Below are 16,152 nucleotides of genomic sequence, written 5' to 3'. Positions count from 1 at the left end.
TTTCTATCTTTATATTCGCTTACAATTGCTTTTAATTTTGGAGTACCGTTCAGTTTTTAATGTCACATATCAATCGCGATCGCGATTATATTACACAATATTTTACAATATTAGAAAAATATATCACCTATGAGTTAACATATAAAATATTTTATTGTTAATATTTTGGGAGCAGCGCGAACGAAAGGTAGAAAACACGATCAATCGTTCGCGAAACCGAACACCTTCAGACTACCAGCGTCGCGTTTTCGGTCGTACGAATCCTTATCGTCACACGCGTAAGCTAAGAGATACTGCTTTGGGTGCCACGCGACGGTGAACGTCGCCGCCTCCACCGGCACGTCGGCAATCTTCTCGCCGGTCTGCACCTCGCCGATGTCGATGACCAGATCCTCGGAGGCCGCCGCCAGGAGCTGCCCGTCGTACGAGAAGGAGATAGTCCTGACCGGCCACTCCAGCCGCGAGAACGTCCTCAAGCAGCACAACTCGTCGGCGTCCCACAGGGAGACCAGCGCGTCGGCGGACCCGGTGGCAAAGTACCGGCCGGTCGGATCGAACTCGATGCAGATACAGGTACCAGGATGCGCCTTGATCACGTGCAGCAATTCGAGCTCCGGATAACTAAGTATGTGGACGCAGCCCTGGCCGTTCGTCAGGTAAAACGTGTCGGAATCCTTGTTCCACGAGATCTCGTTCACCTCGAAGTTGAACTGCTCCTCTGCACGTATCTTCATCACTCGGGCGTCAATGAACGTGACCAAGTCCTCCTTGTTTCCTACAGCGATCGTGTTGCCGTCCGGTGACCACGATATGTTGATATTTTCCCCTCTGGTGCTAATATTCGCCGTGCACTTTTGCGTCCTCGTGTCCCAGATGCGGACTGTCTTGTCTCCGCTCGCCGTTGATAATAACTCTGGACAGAAAGCGTGCCAGCACAACTGATCCACGCTGCCGCCGTGTCCCCTAAAAGTCGTTTCCTGCTTCTAAATAAAAAAAATTGTATTGTTAAGAACTTTGTAATCAAATCCAACAATTAGAATTGTGTACGTATTAAAATAATTTAATAACATACAAAGGCTGATGAAAAGGTGTTTCGATAAAGTAAATTATTCTCTAAATTATAAAAAAATTTTCCATTTTTAATATTAAAAATTTTCAAGTGCAATTTTTCAAGATGTATTCAAATTCAAATAAACACAGTTGTAAAGAGAATCAAGACACTCGAAAATATTGTTGTATACATTAAGATAGGCGATTAAGGTAAATGAAACACAGAAATATCGAGAAAGAGGCAGTTGCGAAGTGACCATTTGATAAGGGATTTTTAAGGCAGTGATCCTGGCAACACCGTGATATTATTCTCTGTTATCGTCTATGCATTTGACTCCTATTTGCACTTAAAATTTGTGAAAGGATAGCTGATATCAAAGAATGAAAATTAAGTGATATTGTTGACTTTATTATAGCTATGTGTCTTCAACGGAGGCACATAGCTCCAATAAATAAACATACTATAAAACTTAAAGTTGAACTTAATTTAAGTGCAACGCAGCCCATGAGATACCAATAAAATATCCTCTAATATAATCAGCTATCCCCTGACAGCATCGATAATCATATGTACAAATAGATACTCTATTGTAATTATCGATTTTAGATAAATAAACAATTAAAGAAACACAGTTGGAGTACTGTATTAAGCTTCACGAAAAATTTTGAGAGAAGTTTATCTCAGGATATTATCTTAGGATAAATAAGCCGCGAATGGTGTGGATTTACAGATTACTATATATTTACTAACCAAACGATCCGGGCATAGCGAGAAGATGCAAACGGATTTGTCGAACGAGCCTGAGGCCAGGTATTTGCCATCGCAGCTCCATCCTACGCTGTGCACTTTCGCCGAGTGGCTCTGCTGCTCTCGTATTTTATTGTGCGATTTAAAATAATTAATTAACTCTTCGACAGACGAAGCGGCGACCGCCATCGTTACCTGCCGCTAACCTAACCACAACGCTCACAAGTCAACAGACTTCTTCTGGTCCCTCACGCGAGAGCCAATCAGAGCCAATGTCCAATTCACAGCCAATCCGGCCAAAGACGCTACCGCTCATGGTGGCAAGCGTGGGATGTAAGAATCCACGGATGTGAATCCTGCATTATCCACGCCATTGTCAATGGTCAAACAGAATCAAACGCACCAATGAGCGCGCGGGCATCTTAACCTCTCCGTTACGTGAATTGCACAAATACAAGGCGACAGACGTGCAGCGAGCGATACAACGCGAGGTGAGTGATGATGAGAATCTGAGCGGCTGACCGGAGTAAGGACACACCGTGCACGAGATCGGATCGCGGATCGAAGAGAGGAATCGAGATCGCCAGCGGCCAGAAGACAGACCAGGGCGATGGGCGTACCGAGCGGCAGAAACGTCGAGGCGATGGACGTGGACGTGAATCCGGCGAGCGCGTCGGACGCGCAGAACAACGGCGACGGTGACGGCGCGCCGGGCGAGCGCCGGGACACCGATATGCAGACCCTGTGCGACATCCGCGAGCACACGCGGCAGATCGAGAAGGCGGTGCAGAACAAGGAGCCGCGCTTCGTGCTGCGCGCCCTACGCGCCCTGCCCAACACGCGCCGCCGCCTCAACCCGGTCGTGCTGCGCGGCCTCGTCACCGGCTTCTACACCAAGTCCGCCGCCGAGCGCGACGCCCTGCTCGCCTGGGTGGAGGAGCCGATGGACGTGGACGACTGCCAGGCGGTCACGCAGAAGTTCCGCGCCCCCTCGTCGTCCCTGCTGCCCGAGATCGACGGCTACGTTCATCTGATGGTGCTGATCCGGCTGATCGACACCGGCAAGTACAACGAGGCGGTGCAGTGCTCGGAGCAGCTGGTCCAGAAGATCGGCGCGCAGAACCGCCGCACCATCGATCTGATCGCCGCCAAGTGCTACTTCTACCACTCGCGCGCGTACGAGCTGACGGATCAGCTGGACAAGATCCGCGGCTTCCTGCACCTCCGCCTGCGCACCGCGACCCTGCGCAACGACTTCGAGGGCCAGGCGGTGCTGATCAACTGCCTGCTGCGCAACTACCTGCACTACAACCTGTACGACCAGGCGGACAAGCTGGTGCTCAAGTCGACCTTCCCCGAGTCGGCCAGCAACAACGAGTGGGCGCGCTTCCTCTACTACCTCGGCAGGATAAAGGCCGCCCGGCTGGAGTACTCGGCCGCGCACAAGTACCTCGTGCAGGCGATGCGCAAGGCGCCGCAGACCACGGCGGTCGGCTTTCGGCAGACGGTGCAGAAGCTTGCGGTCGCCGTCGAGCTCCTCCTCGGCGACATCCCGGAGCGGCAGATATTCCGGCAGGCCGCCCTGCGCCGCGCCCTCGCCCCGTACTTCCAGCTGACCCAGGCGGTGCGCCTGGGCAATCTGCAGCGCTTCGGCGAGGTCCTGGAGAACTTCGGGCCGCAGTTCCGCGCTGATCACACGTTCACGCTGATCCTGCGGCTGCGGCACAACGTCATCAAGACGGCGATCCGCTCGATCGGGCTGTCCTACTCGCGCATCTCGCCGGCCGACATCGCCCGCAAACTGGGGCTGGACTCGAGCGTCGACGCCGAGTTCATCGTCGCCAAGGCGATTCGCGACGGGGTGATCGAGGCCACCCTCGATCCGGAGAACGGCTACATGCGCAGCAAGGAGACCACGGACATCTACTGCACCAAGGAGCCGCTGCTGGCCTTCCATCAGAGGATCACCTTCTGCCTGGACCTGCACAATCAGAGCGTCAAAGCGATGCGTTACCCGCCCAAGTCCTACGGCAAGGACCTGGAGTCCGCGGAGGAGCGCAGAGAGAGGGAGCAGCAGGATCTGGAGCTGGCGAAAGAAATGGCCGAGGAAGACGACGATGGTTTCCCTTGAATTCCACAGACGTCCGCAGACATCGAGAATTCTTAGACGAAATTGGAAGCGTGACGTGTTTCCGGTGCCGTTCGAGAAGATATTAAGTCGTGATTTTCTAACGTTGGATTTGTAGACACATCTATAGGCCCGATAAAGACTAATAAAATGCATTGCCCTGACATTTACGGGATGCATCCTCGCATTCGTGAACGTCAATAATGACCTAGTTTATGCCGTACATTTGTTACGCGTACCAATTAGTGTCTGTCTATTATATTGTCTTAATTTCAGTAATGCATTCAAAGAATCGAGTAATCTGATATAGTGTGCATCAGGATAATTAATTCAATAGACGTATCATGTATACGTTTACACGCATCGCCGAAATTAAGCTAATTTAATAGAAAGTTACCCATTAGTACGCGTATCAAGTGCTCGATGTAAATTAAGTCAATGACTTAAGAAATAAATAATACAATTCGAATTATATGTAACATGAAATGAAAACAATATTGCAATCGGTTTAATGAAGTAACTTCTTGATATTGTTATTTATATGTTATTGTATCAAAAGTCTTACTTCGACTAATTGTAATAAGTTTTTAAAATTGCATAATTAAAAATGTAAAAGCGAAAGTAAAAATATAAAAAAAAAGGAGATTAGACACATATGTGCTACCTTGATATATTTATTATTTTTATAATGTCATGGTATCAATAGATGATATGATAACAATATAGGTATCATTTATATGATTTTATGTGCATTAACAAAATCATCTAATATAGATATATGTGAATAAACGAAAATCTTGTAAAAAAAAAACATAATTTATTTTTTGCCCAAGATATTTATTTTCAATATTCCAAGTGATATTTTTATTTTTTATATTAAATTATTGTTAATACTTATTTATTTTCTGCTAAAAGACCAAAAATTGCTTACGCCAAACGCGGCCGATAAGCTTGAATTTTAATTGACCGCTGAATAGGGAATTTTGAGAACTCGAGGCCACTCGGCTCGGCATCATGAATCACCACTTCACGAGTCGCCAATCTACGTGGTGCAGTTTCACATCGTCCGTCAGATGAGTTGTCATCGTTATTTGCATGATAAATAATCATTTTCCGTTACATATGTATGGCATTTAATATCAAAGCGGCGTACGCAGCACGGGCCAGCATTGTCTCACGTGGAAATGTCATTCCTTAGGAATACCTGAGCGCGTTAGCATCATGGCGAGTGTCGTGGGGGAGATGAAGGAGTCTCTGTCCGCGAACAACAAAGGTAACCTCGTCTCGTCCGTCGTTGAATCCATCATAACAATACGCGCTGATTAATCACATAGTGAACTGATCGTGAAACCGATTACAACCGCTAGATAATTAACGACCAGGCTTTTTCACGACCGCCGTTATTTCAGGATATGCGGCCCCAAGGACGATATCCTACGAGGAGATGGCCGCGAAGCTTCTCAACGAGAAGCTCCTCTTGACGGCCCTGGAGTTGCACGCCGAATTGTGCGAAGCTGGCAAGGAGCTGCCGATCCTCAGGGAATTCTTCTCGAATCCGAACAACTTCGAGAGCTCCAACATCAAGCCAGAGCCATACACTCCGATGCGTATGTATCTTGTTAGACATATAGGAATGGATTTTATTATATTGCCTTGAACCTTAGCTACAGCTGTAAGGCACATTGTTACGGTTATTTAAATAAGATCTTAAAAAAATGTTCTCTAAAAATTTTTTAAAAACGTTTTCAAACTTTCGGCCTGCACTGTACATATTTTTTATTTCTACGATATTTTATTTGCTTATTATTAGTTTTTTCATCCTTTGTAATTTAATATAAGATCGTCTCACATATTTAAATAATAGTTAACATAGAATCAATGAATAAAAGATGTTAATATCAAATTAATACATGGAAAATCGTATTTATTGGTATAAATTATTATATTTTATTAATTATTGATCAACGATATAAAAAAAATTACAAACAAAAAACAGAAAATTAGAAATTAAACATTACATATAAATGAAATATTAGCCAGATCTTCTAGTCAGGCCACCTTGGACTCATTGGATATGACTCGATATTCCGAGGATGGGGCTGGCGTCGACGAGAGAGTGGCCATTCTCGAGTTTGAGTTGCGCAAAGCCAGGGAAAATATTTCCGCGCTGCGTGCTAATTTAACTGTGGTGACAGGTACGTCTCACTTGAATGGCAAAACACGATTTCGACTCGCGTTTTCAATCAATAATATACAATTTGAAACAGTTACATAATATACAATTTCACATTAAAATTTCAGAATTGGAGGGTACGCTGAAGACACCAGACAAGAACTCTGAAAAGAATCTGACTACCGAGCTGCCTATAAAACCGCACGAGCAGCGAGCGCTGAATTTTCTCATCAACGAATACCTCCTGGCAAGATCGTACAAGCTCACCTCGATCACGTTCAGCGATGAATGCGAGGAGCAGGATTTCGAGGACTGGCAAGATGTCGGGCTGAACATTCCCAAACCCACGGAATTGTTGCAGATATATCGGGAGTACATGAGAGCCAACGGATATGACAAACCCCCGTCCACGAGCGTCGCTGTGCAAACGGACTTTGTCGTCGAAGATGTCGTTGAGCAACAGAAGGATGAATCACCGGAAATGGTTTGTTTCCTTTAATAAAACTGTAGGAGCTCCAAAATATTTTTTTATTGGTTAAATCCCTGATTTCTACAAGAGCTCTATATTCTTCGTAGGCAGAACAGATTGAAAGGTTGCAGCAGCAAATTGCAGTGCTGGAACAAGAAAAGAACGCTCTCCAGGAAGTTATTTCGTCGGACAAGGAGAATGTTATGGAAAATCCGGTAAAGGTGAGTTATTTAATTAGTATTTTCTTTTGTCAGATGATTTTACAATTAATAAATGTATTTTTTAACAATAATTCTTAATTATTAATTTCTGAGACTCAATGATTATTGCTTATATTATTATAATATATTATTATAAATATATTATTATAAAATCAAAGTATAGCTTATCTATGTTTTTTTCATCGATGTTTCCAAGCTGTTGACTTGGAATTAATGATTATGGAGTATTATATATTGCAAAAAATTATTATTAATGACTATATTTTACTTACAGTCAGGTAGCTGTGGAACTATCCGTACCATAAATTCCAACTCTACAACTCCTGACAAATTTGAACTGCTTGAGCCGCTACCAAGGGACATGTCGACCACTACTCAAGAACTGGAGGAAGACGATAGCGCGTCCGCAGTAGTTAGCCTGGACGAAACAGATCCGGGAGATAAGGAATGGACCAGGCTGCAATTACCTAGAGTAAATATTACTGAGAAATCCTCTGCCCTACCAACTGCATCCTCCAGGTTATTTTATGCTATTATACATATTTAATTTTTTAAAATCCTAGTGCGTTTTTTTATTCAAGTAGTTAGATAAACAAGTTGAAAAATAATATTTAAAAAATCTTAAGTTACAAAGAAGCTAATTAAATTAATTGATTTGTTATATGAAAATTTTTAAGAATCCAAGATACGATTATATATTTTTTAATTGTATATTTGTAAACATTACAGAGATTTGCCGGCTAAATTCAAGTCGGAAATAGCGGCACACTGCATGGCGAATATTTCGGGATCATTAATATCATCGGTGGAAGAATCACTGAAGCACGGAATCACCCGGGATACGTTAATTGATATTTTAGCATATACTCTGCCACGTGTAGTGCCCAACATTATCCTTAATAGACGCGAAGAAATCATTCCTCTTATCCTCAGTGCGATCCATCTCCATTCCAATTCCAGCGAAAGGGAAAAGTTACTGCAGCTATTGTTCAACTTGAAGAAGAGGCCGCAGGAGGACGAGCGGCAAATGATATTGGCTGGTTAGTAAAAAAATATACAATTTAATGATTAGTATTAATAGATTTACAAATTGCAATAAGATTTATTATTTTAGAAAAGAATTCAGATACAATAAAATTTATTCGTTTAGAAAGTAGAATTTGGTAGTTGGATTTGTAATACACGCAACATAATTATAAAATGATTAAAAAATATTTCTTTACTGGCTAAGCCTATAATTGAAGGTTACCTTCTTTTTTGTCTCAGGTTTAATCGTAATGGCGAAACTCGCAGGAGAGCCGTTGGAAACGGAAGAAATTCTAACGATTTGTTGGGAGCAGAGTCAACACAAGTATCCAGAGAGGAGATTATTAGCTGTCGAATGTTGCTCTGTGTTGGCATCCTACACGTCAGCTTCCATCAGAAACTCGCTGATGCTGTCAATGTTGCAGCAGATGTTATTGGAGGACAAGGATCCTGTTGTGCGAACTAGCGTAGTGAGAAGCCTCGCGCTACTCATAGCTTTAATGGACGATCCTGACAAATACTTTCAGGTAAATATCTTATTGTTTTACATATTTTTTATTATGTCTTCTATCTGTCCTCTACTAATTTACAACATATAGTTTGTTGCTTACGACTTTAATTTATTTCAAAGTTGCATTAAAAAATTATCTAATCCTGCCTGCAATTTTTAATAAAAATACCTGAAAAACTTGAGAATTTTCAGAGAATTATTTTACAAGATTTTAGTAACATAACATTCTGTTATATTTTTTTTTATACGTTGTTATATATATAAATTACAGTGCGAAGAACTGGTATTAACGGCACTCCACGACACGTCGTCGATCGTCGTCGAAACGGCGTCGTCGGTATTGTTACCGGTCTTGGCACAGTGGGCATTATCCCTGAGGAGGCTGCACCTGAACCTGCTACCGCGCATACTCTCGAAAGTTAAGAATCAGCTGAAGCCGGCACACTCCCAGACTTCGCCAAACAAAGACTACGTCGACGAGGAGAAGTTGACGCCGTCGATCAGCATTCTGCAGTGCATCTTACCTTATACGATTTTGTGCGTTGCCAATGCCGATGCGGTGAGGGCCTGCGTCAAGGATGATACGTCGCCAGACTTGTGTGAGTTATTAGAGGAAGTAAATGACAAATATTGGAATGTATATTTCAGTAATTACAAGGTAAAATATATGAATAATAAAAATTATAAAAACTGAAAATTTTAAGATTTAAAAGTTTAGAAATTGAAAAAGTTAACAAATTATAAATGAAGGTTAAATTCAATGATTTGTAAATGAAAATCAAAAACGAAACATTTTTTAAATCTAAAGAATTTAGGATCTATGTGGAATGAATAATAATATATTAAAAGCTAATATTTTAATACTTTTAAAAAATAGAGAGGTAGAAGATTTCACGATTTAAAAATTATAATAGAAAAATCTTGCTATCGAAAAGTTTTTTTAGTAGATTTTGTATAAAGCTTATAAGCTCGCACAAAAACAAAAGCACAAAAGTTTTCTAGAAACTTTGTGGTGCAGCCGAGGAATTTCTGGCGTTGTGTCACTCCAATATCATCGACCCGAGGGTATTCTACGAGGATTCCGTCGACGTCGGTGTTCTTCTCAATACCTTCTTCTCCAAATCCTGGGAGGACGTATCCTGGCCGGAATTAGAGTGGTTTACGAACAAGTTGTAAATATTATTTGTTGCTTTATTATTAAAAATAATATTAAATAATAATTATTTTAAAATGTTAAATAATAATATTAAGAAATAATATTATTAAAATAATAGCGCATTATATTATTAAAAAGTGCTTCATAAAAATTTATTTCTGCTGTCGTTTAATTATTGGACGACTCTAAAAAAATTTACAATTATAAAAAAATAAAACTTTTAATACGAATCTCTAAAAGTTTGATTATTTCTGTTTAAAGATATTGATTTGCAAAATGCATTCTCTTTTGCAGGGTATTTGATGTCTTGGATATGATGAAGTCTCTGGACGCAGCTCAGGAAAATGTTCTAAAAACCCTTCTTACGTACATTTATTCGTTGTGCGTAGGCTTTGGGAAATATATCACACAATCGAGGGTAAATGTACAAAAAAAATTCTGTATATCTAGATAGAAATACTATTAAAATACTTAATAACTCTGACTTGATGACTTGGAATTATCAAATTTTGAATTATTTGTAAATTCAAGTCCTTAGATTCTTAGAATTAGAAACGTTTCCGTTCTTAAATGTCTTCTAAAAATTCTTAGTTTCTTAAAATATTTGTTGAAGTATTTAGAGAGCATTGCCTAAGAATTTGGTGAATAAATATTATTTCAGATACAGACAGTATTTTCCTCGGAAGTGTCGGAACTTGAGAAGCAATTAACAGCATTATCGGCAGACAAGAAGAATATGAGTTTAGCATTGATCCCGAGTTACTTAGTGATTCTGAGTACACTCGATTCCACGGAGCTCGCAAATCACTTCAAACAATTCCTCGTGGTTTTATCTATGAGCGGCACCAGCATATCTTGGTTGCAAATCGCTGCCAGTATTTTATGCGCTCGTGAACAAACACAAGAATACGTGCTTGCAAGTTTATGGGATGGTTCGTGTCGTATCTCTTTTTTTATCATATTATTATCATTAATAGTTTTGCAGAAGAAACAGTATATAATAAATAAAAATATTACAAGAAGTTTAAAAAAAATCTTACTTCTCGTTTAAACTATAATTGTTTTATTAAAAATAATTCTTTTCTCGAATTAAAAATATATATGCGTATCAAAAGAATCAGCGAATATGTTATTTATATTCTCTCTTAGAGTCGATATACTTTTGTTATAACTCTCAGGATCGATATATTTTTATTATAACGTTCTGCAAAATATTTTTGAATTATAAGCAACAAAAACATGAAGATTCTTCTTTGCAGGTGTAATGCATCAGAGGTCCTCTGTGAGATGTGCAACAGCAACACTATTCGGTTCCATTATCGCGTACATCTCAGACCGATTAGCGAACGCCAAGATCGTACCAGCCATTGTAACACTCGCCAGCGATCCTGAAGTGTGAGAGACTCTTCTTCTTATGCATGCATGTATCTGAAATTCATGGATTAACATTAGTTTCTGTTCTAAAACCTTCATTACTCCAAAAGTCTTTGAATGTATAACCATAAACTTAAATTATTTGCATAACATAACGTAAATTTCAAAAATTTGCTTAACAACGAGATTCTAAAAATGCACGATTGATATAAAATTATTTACTTTATTTAAAATATGTATGATGAATCATCTTTTGGGCGCTATTAATATTTTCCGTTTTACGCTATGTAATAATCGAATAAATATCTTTAGTGGTGTGCGTTGCGCTGCAATCTCCACACTAGGCCGTATAATAACGGAGTGCAAGGTGAGAGAGGCACGTGATAAAGCACGTTTAACACTGGAGACGATCGCGAAGGATCCACAAGAATTTTCTCAAATTTTGGCGACCTCATTAGTATCCACGTTTGCGGTCATTGCTCCCACTTGTCCGCAGAATTACATAGAAGACAGTACGTTATTCCATATAATATGTGTTGTAACTGGAAAGTTAGTCTCCAGCATAAAACAGCAAAATACGAAATACTCTCAATCTCAATACTTTTGATAAAAAATTTTTATATCTCTATTATTATTATTTCAAAATTATTATTATTATTATTATTTATGTATTCTTATACTGTTATGTATTCTTATACTGAGCTGTTGTTAATTGCAGTAATAGCAACGCTCTTATTGACGATTGCATCGTTCGCGCTTCAACAGAGCCGTAAGACCGAATTAGTAAACGCGCTGGTGGAGGCGTATTCTGTGCTGGTTTACTGTCCGTTAAGTAGTCAATGCGTTTCCGGAGTTGTATTGCCGGGACTAAGGCATCTCGAGACGCTGGTAAATCAGTGCCTGCCTCAGCAAAGAGACGCAGTGCGTTCTCTGCTCAGAGAAGCGGAGTCCAGGCAGGATCTGCCGAAGCCAATAGATAGGTATTGAATAAAAATCATTTATACGCAAAGATAATCGTATATTTGTAATAAGTCATGAATCAATTACTATAAATACGTACGGTATAACAATAAAAATATAATTTTATATTTTATTGTATATATACTAATTGTAATTTTTTATAGTTGCAATAATTCATTAATCTAGATTTCTGAAATTTGATATCTTCGGATCGTTGAATATTTTTCTAAAAACTATATATATATATATATTATAAATATTTCCTCGATATATAAAAAAATGTTTAAACGTTCGTAATAAGTTATTCTCATTCCAGGACACCCTCGGCGAGCTCCGGACTTTCCCTATCGATGGCGACGGTGAACGTCGGCCAAGGTGTCGAGGACATGCGCCAGAGGATGAGCAAAATCTTTCAACAGAAAACCGGATCACCCGGCATGCCGAGTATTTTCCGCAAGAAATAAAAACTCCCCCTTTTGTCTTATAGCAAAATCATGAGAGAGAAAGCCGAGGTGTCACATCGGCGAAAGGCTCGCGAGAGCAATCAATAAGGTTGTTGTTAGACATAAATGTATAATGTTGTTTTAACAAATGTTAACTTATTTTTTTATTGCGCTAGCTCTGTAAGTGATGTGTAAATTATTTTGTTTAAATATTAACACGATTTAAGGAATTCAGAGGTGAGGAATACGAAAACGTTTTTCACATTTTTCATTAAAAAAAAAAACTCGTATGTTCATTCAGTTAGTGTCTGCGCCTCCACAGCATCTGACATCTTCCTGTCCACTTTCCGATGATCCTCATGTAGCTACCTATATTTAAGGCCCTATTTTGTCATCCTTAACGGTGTTTATTGAACAATTATTGTTAGTAAACTATTATTATTTTATAATGAAATTATTTTAATAGAATTAAATAGTTATATTACAATAATAAAATAGCGAGAAAGTTGTAAAACCCAATAAGAACAAGAGCTATATTGAATTTAGAATTTTGTTACCGTTTTATTATTAATAAGTAAGTTATCATTTATAAAAGTTGCTCACTAATAACAATAATATCTTTAAGAATTACGGAATAGGGCTTTTAAAAAGAAAAAAAAGAGAAAATAGATCCAAAACGCAGCTACTAACAGTAATTAATGTTTAATTTCGAAATCTGTCACTTTACATAGTAATAAACAAACGTCATAGATCATATCATATATCATATCATATATATCGCATATCATATATATATAATACACAAGTGTTTTCCTCGTAGAATAGTTTACAAAATCAGACTTTCTAGGAATACACATCCTGTTGCGTCCTGCTCTTGCTCCGGTTCTGTTTTCTTCATATTTCATTTTTTTTTTCATTTTATATAATCACAGCTTATCCTGATGCGTCAACGAAACGTTGCTATTGTATTTTTTTCCTGTTTCCCCTTTCCGTTTGATAATTAATCGACACAATTGTCGGAGTTTTTTGCCGCGACGCGACTCGATCCCGCTGGACAATTGCGGAATCGAAGTACGTTTCATTATCGCTCTCACGCAGTGCAATTTTTCGTGGAACCCTCATTTTGTTTACGCGCAACACCGAATTTGCCGGAATTTTCGAGGATTGCCTAAAAAAAAAAAAAAAAAAAAGATTTGCGCGACCCGGGCGGATCTGAAGGCTCAGTCCGTTAAGAGACTAAAACTCAAATTTCAACGTGGATCTACAAGTCACATAAATAGCACACAATTATGTGTAATGCGTATAAATTAACGGGCAAAGTACTTCCACAATAGCTTACTGATTTCCTTCTCTCTATCTCTCGCCCTTTCTTTATCCTAACTCGATTTAAGATTCAAGAAACACTGTTAATCAAACGGATCCAATATTTCTGCACTTTCCTTCGCACCGCTCCGTTTCTCTCCTGCAATTAATATCTATAGGCATCGTAGATCCCTCGGTCCTAAAAAATTTTCGTTCAGCCGCAGCTACAATTACACCGCGCGCGCGCACGTGTAACAATAAAAACAGAAAGCAACAAACGAGACGCGCGTTTTATTTTTTTTTTCTGCGTGTATGTACGTGAAATACAGAGGAGAAGAAGAAGAAGAGGACAAACGGAAAATACAATATATTATAGAACCAAAGAGAACCCGTGTTAATCCAGAGGAAAGGAAATCGAACTGATGGTCGTCTGACAGAGTCGTTAAGAGTCGCACGCGCGTGTTTACATGTGTGTGACGACAAGGCGCGCGATTACGCGAATCGCTATTTTTTTCTCTCCCCCCTCCCCCTCCCCCGCCCTTACAAATCCGGCGACGCGAGGGTCGCAATGTAGGGATCGTGAAACGCACACATCGCGACATTACCATTACGCACTCATACATCAACGTATGTATTAATTAATGCTTAGCCTATCCCGTTTTTTTTTCTTTTGTGTGTGTGTGTGTGTGTGTATGTGTGTGTGTAGTAGTATACATATTGTTTTGCGTATATAATATATATACATTGAATATATTTTACTACATCGTTGGAGAGTGGCGGCGAAGCGGAGAACCGCATCCCGGAGAGAACCGTCGCATGGTTCGTTGAAAAAAAAAATATATATGTATATATATATATATATTTATAATCTGTATATCTCGCCTCTCTCTCTTTATATTATAATCCTTAGTGAAACGCGCTTTAGGACTCGCCTAGAGCACAACGTGTGCGAATTGAAACGATCCACACCGCCCCAATCCGGTGCGCTTCCGGCGGTTCATCGGACGATCGACGATCGATCATTTTTTTATTTTTCCCTGGGCGCGCATCCGCTACTCCTCTCGGACGACGCTTCGCGGATGCGGAGACTCTGGGATATACAATATGTATATATATATATATATCGCTTTCTCTCTCTCGCAGAATATTTTCATACGCAGCGGACGACGTGTTATTACGTTAAGTGTGATTTCCAGAGAATCGCACGGCGAAAGATCATCCCTCGGCATATTTCCTGGTTTCTTGGCGACTTCCCGGGGAAAAAGCCCGCATCGATTCCGCGTGACGAACGTTCGAATCTGCAACTCCTTCTCCTCGAATTATCTGGGTTTTTTTTTAATTCGTTAGCCGTTTTTTTTTCCTTTAATTCATCATCTCGGACGTTGGACTCGCGCATACTTGAGCCTTCGATCCTTCTCACGCGCTCCTGTTGAACGGTCTTTGGAATTTTGAGTGTTTTGCCGGTCGTCGCTCGTATCATAACACAGCGGCAGCGCGTGACTGCATGTAATGTTCTTGTTGTCATCCGACTACATGGACATATCTCTGTTACGGAATTTTAAAACTCCCAGCTTTTTCAATCGCCATCTATGAGGGTCCTGATCTTTAATGATCTCTGATTCTCAAATAGTTCAAAAATATACGATTAATCTGAGAGAATTTGATACGTCCAATATTATAATATTAAATATATTCATATATAAATTCATATATAAATTTATAAATATATATATATATATATATAATTTATATATAAATTTATATATTTTTATGTATGTAAGTATATAAAATATATATATATATTTTTTCTTTCAAATGTGCACGATCAACTTCGTTAATTCCGTGACAAATCGCAAGAATCCAGGGGAATATCTTTCCAGCACGATATACGATCCTCTGAGAGTCGATATTTGTCCGACATATCATTTATTTGATTTATTCAACTCAATATTAACAGAAACAGCTGACAATCCTATTTCGAAACGCCCTGTGTATGTATGTACGTGTGTATAAATGAAACGGCAGCATCGTAGAGTTCAAAGTATAGCAGTATGTACGTTCAACACAACGTTAACTTGTTGCATCCCATTCGCAGAAGATCGATTTTTCATCCTTTTTCCGTGTCTTTATATATATATATATATATATAATCTTTTTTCGTTACGCTTGGTCAATTCACAAATTCGCATACGCGTCGGCCCGTGTTCGGAACGCACGGCGTTATTTTCATAAAAGTGCTTTTAAACATGTAATGTATGTGATATAAACTATATACTTAAAAGCGCTTTTATTGATAAAAGCACGTTCTGAATATGGAAGGCCGAAATCATTAACAAATAAATAAATATATATATACATATGTATTAATATATATGTATATATATATATATATATATGTGTATCTATTTATTTAGTAATGTCCTTTCTATTTCTTTCACATCCTTTTTCTAGTTTTTTTTTACTTTCTATAACGTGTATTTGTGGATGTATGTATATATGTATGTATGTATGTATGTGTGTGTACGTGTGTAGGTACATATGCATCATCGTAACACCTAAAGCCAAAAGCTCCTGCTTATAATAATAATAAT

At 39.4% G+C, this 16,152-nt stretch overlaps 3 protein-coding genes across 5 annotated transcripts; 2 read left to right on the top strand and 1 right to left on the bottom strand.

Annotated features, from left to right (window-relative positions):
* Nucleotides 1-14: 14 nt before the first annotated feature.
* On the bottom strand, nt 15-2,007 carry LOC105454300 (THO complex subunit 3). The gene is made up of 2 exons (XM_011696845.1): nt 1,802-2,007; nt 15-983 (listed from the first exon to the last, which is right to left on the bottom strand). Exons 1-2 carry the CDS (start codon nt 1,985-1,987, stop codon nt 201-203), a joined length of 969 nt encoding a protein of 322 aa, XP_011695147.1. The 5' UTR covers nt 1,988-2,007; the 3' UTR covers nt 15-200.
* A 253-nt stretch (nt 2,008-2,260) lies between these two features.
* On the top strand, nt 2,261-4,737 carry LOC105454299 (probable 26S proteasome non-ATPase regulatory subunit 3). Its single transcript, XM_011696844.1, has one exon. The coding sequence runs from the start codon at nt 2,409-2,411 to the stop codon at nt 3,927-3,929; it is 1,521 nt and encodes a 506-aa protein (XP_011695146.1). The 5' UTR covers nt 2,261-2,408; the 3' UTR covers nt 3,930-4,737.
* A 174-nt stretch (nt 4,738-4,911) lies between these two features.
* Nucleotides 4,912-13,449, top strand: LOC105454298 (lisH domain and HEAT repeat-containing protein KIAA1468 homolog). Of its 3 annotated transcripts, XM_011696842.1 has the most exons (17): nt 4,912-5,050; nt 5,125-5,199; nt 5,336-5,533; nt 5,963-6,121; nt 6,228-6,583; nt 6,676-6,789; nt 7,064-7,308; nt 7,519-7,829; nt 8,056-8,342; nt 8,598-8,984; nt 9,329-9,498; nt 9,777-9,900; nt 10,144-10,414; nt 10,742-10,877; nt 11,169-11,368; nt 11,575-11,836; nt 12,133-13,449. In XM_011696842.1, the coding sequence occupies exons 2-17, from the start codon at nt 5,148-5,150 to the stop codon at nt 12,278-12,280; spliced, it is 3,420 nt and encodes a 1,139-aa protein (XP_011695144.1). In that variant the 5' UTR covers nt 4,912-5,050; nt 5,125-5,147; the 3' UTR covers nt 12,281-13,449. The 3 variants fall into 3 exon arrangements, with proteins under 3 accessions (XP_011695144.1, XP_011695143.1, XP_011695145.1); XM_011696841.1 differs by having other exon boundaries at nt 4,913-5,199; XM_011696843.1 differs by having other exon boundaries at nt 4,917-5,199; nt 8,598-8,925; nt 9,345-9,498.
* The last annotated feature ends 2,703 nt before the right edge of the window (nt 13,450-16,152 follow it).

The sequence above is a fragment of the Wasmannia auropunctata genome, unplaced genomic scaffold (assembly GCF_000956235.1).
Source record: "Wasmannia auropunctata unplaced genomic scaffold, wasmannia.A_1.0 LD335987.1, whole genome shotgun sequence".
NCBI lineage: Eukaryota > Metazoa > Arthropoda > Insecta > Hymenoptera > Formicidae > Wasmannia > Wasmannia auropunctata.
Note: the sequence above shows the minus strand (reverse complement) of the source record. Positions and strands in the feature narration are given on the sequence as shown.

Excerpts from the sequence above, each read along its gene's own strand:
- LOC105454300 (XM_011696845.1), bottom strand. The coding sequence starts at position 1,987 with ATGGCGGTCGCCGCTTCGTCTGTCGAAGAGTTAATTAATTATTTTAAA. Across the intron at positions 984-1,801 it reads CGCTATGCCCGGATCGTTTG|AAGCAGGAAACGACTTTTAG; the intron begins GTTAGTAAATAT and ends TTTTTTATTTAG.
- LOC105454299 (XM_011696844.1), top strand. The coding sequence starts at position 2,409 with ATGGGCGTACCGAGCGGCAGAAACGTCGAGGCGATGGACGTGGACGTG.
- LOC105454298 (XM_011696842.1), top strand. The coding sequence starts at position 5,148 with ATGGCGAGTGTCGTGGGGGAGATGAAGGAGTCTCTGTCCGCGAACAAC. Across the intron at positions 6,122-6,227 it reads TAATTTAACTGTGGTGACAG|AATTGGAGGGTACGCTGAAG; the intron begins GTACGTCTCACT and ends TTAAAATTTCAG. Across the intron at positions 9,499-9,776 it reads GAGTGGTTTACGAACAAGTT|GGTATTTGATGTCTTGGATA; the intron begins GTAAATATTATT and ends TCTCTTTTGCAG.